The sequence below is a fragment of the Drosophila biarmipes genome, chromosome 3R (assembly GCF_025231255.1).
Source record: "Drosophila biarmipes strain raj3 chromosome 3R, RU_DBia_V1.1, whole genome shotgun sequence".
Taxonomy (NCBI): domain Eukaryota; kingdom Metazoa; phylum Arthropoda; class Insecta; order Diptera; family Drosophilidae; genus Drosophila; species Drosophila biarmipes.
The window spans coordinates 5,501,980-5,505,570 of NC_066616.1; the positions used below are offsets into that span (position 1 = coordinate 5,501,980).

Sequence of the window (3,591 nt, forward strand, 5' to 3'; positions counted from 1 at the left end):
AGTGATTTTCCAATTGTATAGGCTGGGGCATGTCAAAATCTCTTTTGACTAAATTCCGATACCCTTCAAAACTATTATTTACAAAGAATTTACGAATAGCTTATTAGGACTTGTGAAAACCAGTAGATACGAATAACTTATAAGGACTTGTAAAAACCAGGAGATATACATTAAAAAATGTCAGATCTCCCCTGAGAATGGTTTTTGATTTATTCCTTGAAAAAATCCATATATCAAACAATATATGTAAAAAATTGCATGGTATTAAAATCGTTTAATCTATAAGATGTTAGAATACCCTACCTTTTTAAAAATACTTAATTAGAATTATAAAATGAAAAAACAGGCCTTAGTATTAGCCTTATCTATGCCCAATTGACAGATCCCCCGTGTGAGTGTAAGACCCGTGTATAAATAAATTGTGTGTAGGTTTTCCTCGTTTGAACAGCAACAGCTGCACAGCTTTTGGAAAATTGGGAAAGCCACTCGCCGGCCGAGTTTTCCGCTGGTGGCGATCAGTGAGCGAGAGTGCGTCGTCGAGCGAGGACACGGAACCCAGAACACGGAACCATAGGAAAAGTATCCGGCGGAGGAAGAACCAACGGGAAAGCTGTAGCCAAGTGAAAGTGTGAGGAGATATTAATAGAAGGCCACGGCGCACACATACTGGTCTATCTGGTACAGGCAGCGGATAAATATATAGGCCGTACATAGGCAGCCCGCGAGATACACACCCGGAGGAGAGACGGAAACCAGGAGGATGACGGACGTGCCGGAGCCCGTGCGCAAGTGCGCCAACCTGTTAAAGGGCACCAAGAGTGACACTGAAAAATTCGCGGCCCTGTTTATGGTCACCAAACTGGTGAAGGGCAAGGACTGCAATGCTGCCGGCAAGGCGCTGCTCTTCGAGGCCATCGGCTTTCCCTTCCTGAAGAAGCTGCTGGTCTCCAAGGACCTGCCAAACGATTGCCCCCCACTGGTGTACAAGAGCGTGGCCCTGTCGATTCTCACGTGCTTCTGCCAGGAGGAGGAGCTGGCCACCCACAAGGACATCATCGATGCCATACCCACTCTCCTGGAGATCGTCGAGCAGGCCGACGACGAGGACTACGAGGACAACCTGATTGTGGTCAGCGAAGCGTACAGTTGCCTCAAGAGCATCGCCAGCCACGAGCCGGGACAGCAGGCCCTTCTGGCCACAGGAGCCATCCCCAAGATGTCCCAGATCTACTCCGCCCAGAGTTTCCAGACCGACGAGGCTTTGCACCTGATTGTTCTGCTGGTGAAGCAGTTTGGCGTAGTCTCCTGGCCCGAGGACCCCACTGCCTTCCACGCGCTGATCCAGCGGATTGCCCTGGACATGGAAACCGATGACACGGAGAGGAAGTACGAGCTGTGCCGCATCCTGGCTGATATCCTCATCACCTGTCGTCGTGAGATCGTAATCAACTCCTTGGAGGGACAAATCTGGCCGGAGAGCCTGTTTAAGGGCTGTGGAGACATCCTGAAGGCCAAGATTGGTCCCAAGCAGAGGGATCCTGCTCTGCATCTGATCGCCACCACTCTGCAGGTGCTGGGCATCCAATGGGCCTTCATGGACGAGCAAAAGACCTTTTTCCTGCAGCTCCTCCAACTGGGAGCCATCGAAGTGCGCATGCAAATGGATGAGAAGAAACTGGAGACCACCTTCAAGCAGGCGGAGCTGCTCACCTGCTGCTTCTCCATCCTGGAGGTCTGCATCGAGTACATGGCCTCCGATCAACTGGACCTGGAGCCCAAGGAGAAGCAGACCACCTACACTGCTCTCAAGGGCGCTTTCAACCAGGTTCTGGCTGTTTTAACCCGAGTTAGCCAGGACAAGATCAAGGATAGCGCCAATCCCAGGGACAAGAAGTTCGTGTTCGCCATCGTGAAGGTTCTGTCCGCCTGGTTGGCGCAGGAGACGACGGCCATGAGACCGGCCATCTACAAGCTGCTGCCCTTCATGCTCAAGGTGGCCAATGAGAGCTTCCAGGAGCTGAAGGCCTGGAGGGCAGGTCCCCGAGAGGGCGAGGCACCCATCGATGTGCTGAGGATCATGCTGCCTGCCCTGTGCCACTTTGCGGTGGAGGAGGAGGCCAGGAGGGTGCTCTTCACCCACAAACAAGATGAGATGCTCTTGGAGTCCCTGGAGTTCTACTTTAGCATTGCCCACTGGAAGAGGCCGCCAATTCCGCGAGCTGAGCGCCTGAAGAGGATGAATGAGCCCGACCCAGTGCCGACTCCTGAGCAGCAGGCCGAGATGAAGGTGGCCAGGAGTGCTATCGTCGCCCTCTGCAACATCCTGATGAACTTCACCGTTCTGGAGCCCAAGAAGGCCGAGGATGGAGCAACCTTCGCCAACCTCCTCAAGTTCGTGGTGGAGAATCTGCCCGAGCTTAAGGACACGCCCGACAACCTGGTGATCCACGGCAATCTGGCTGTGCTGGGCCTGTTGCTGCTGAAGCAGCAGTCCAAGAAGGTGAAGCAGAACGACTTCTCCATCTGCCGGTACATCCAGGCCACCATCCGCTTCCTGTGGGATGCGTACAACATCGACGAGAGCAACGACCCCACCGCCCTGGTGGTCTCCATCGCCTACAAGGGCTACTGGTCGGACCTGTCGGAGCTGTGGTTCCTGGGCATGCAGACCATGTGCGGGGTGCTGCCCCTGGTGCCCTGGCTCTCCGAGTTCGCCCTGGAGTCCGGCTGGGCCGAGGGCATTGTGAAGACCCTCAAGAAGGTCAAGATCGGCACCCTGCCGGCCAACGTGAAGTCCGCCTACGAGGACTTCCTGTCCCAACTGGTGGACGTCAACGGCGACGTCCAGGCTGTGCTTAAGAAGGCCGATGCTCTGCGTGTGTGCCGCAACCACAGGATGATGGATCTGGGCAAGAAGCTCTTCGGCGACTAAGCCATGGCAATCTCCTTCTCTCTAGAGGCATTTTTTGTGTGTGATTTCTGAACAAGCGAAAAATGGAAAATATTTTGTATGGATTTTATGCTATTTTATATGCTCTATTTTAATGACTAAATACCTAAATTTATAAAAAAATAAATAAAACAAATTTAAAAACACATCCGGACACCAATTTCGCTCTCACTTTTGGCTTCCCGCATCAAAATGTTTTGCCATTCGTTTTCGGATTCGTTTTCGTTTGTTCGGGCCAGCTCAACGGAATTAGTTAAAACTTTTGCTTGTTTCCACTTTTGGTGTCCGTTTTATTTTCGAACAAAGGCAATATGTATGAGGGGGAAACACGTCACACTCGTATATTTTGCAGAGCAACAAATAAAACACTGGCGCGAAACAGCGATGACGAGTGCAAAGGCTGGCCGAAAATAATACTAATAATAAGGGAAATTTAATTAAAAACATGCAGCTAAACTTTTTGTCCAAAACACGGGGCGGAAGCAGGGAATTAATAATGTGCCGACGTGGAGTGACAACTTTTTTGGCTTACAGCTGCGGAGGGGAGAATCGTGCAACATTTTTGCGGACAACTTTTCAGTGTGTTGTTTGTTCCACGAGATATGCAAATAAACCAACATAATTCAAATTAAGCAATGTAG

At 51.0% G+C, this 3,591-nt stretch overlaps 1 protein-coding gene across 1 annotated transcript; it reads left to right on the top strand.

Annotated features, from left to right (window-relative positions):
- Nucleotides 1-500: 500 nt before the first annotated feature.
- On the top strand, nucleotides 501-3,098 carry LOC108027371 (neurochondrin homolog). The gene has a single exon (XM_017098796.3). The coding sequence runs from the start codon at nucleotides 761-763 to the stop codon at nucleotides 2,930-2,932; it is 2,172 nt and encodes a 723-aa protein (XP_016954285.1). The 5' UTR covers nucleotides 501-760; the 3' UTR covers nucleotides 2,933-3,098.
- The last annotated feature ends 493 nt before the right edge of the window (nucleotides 3,099-3,591 follow it).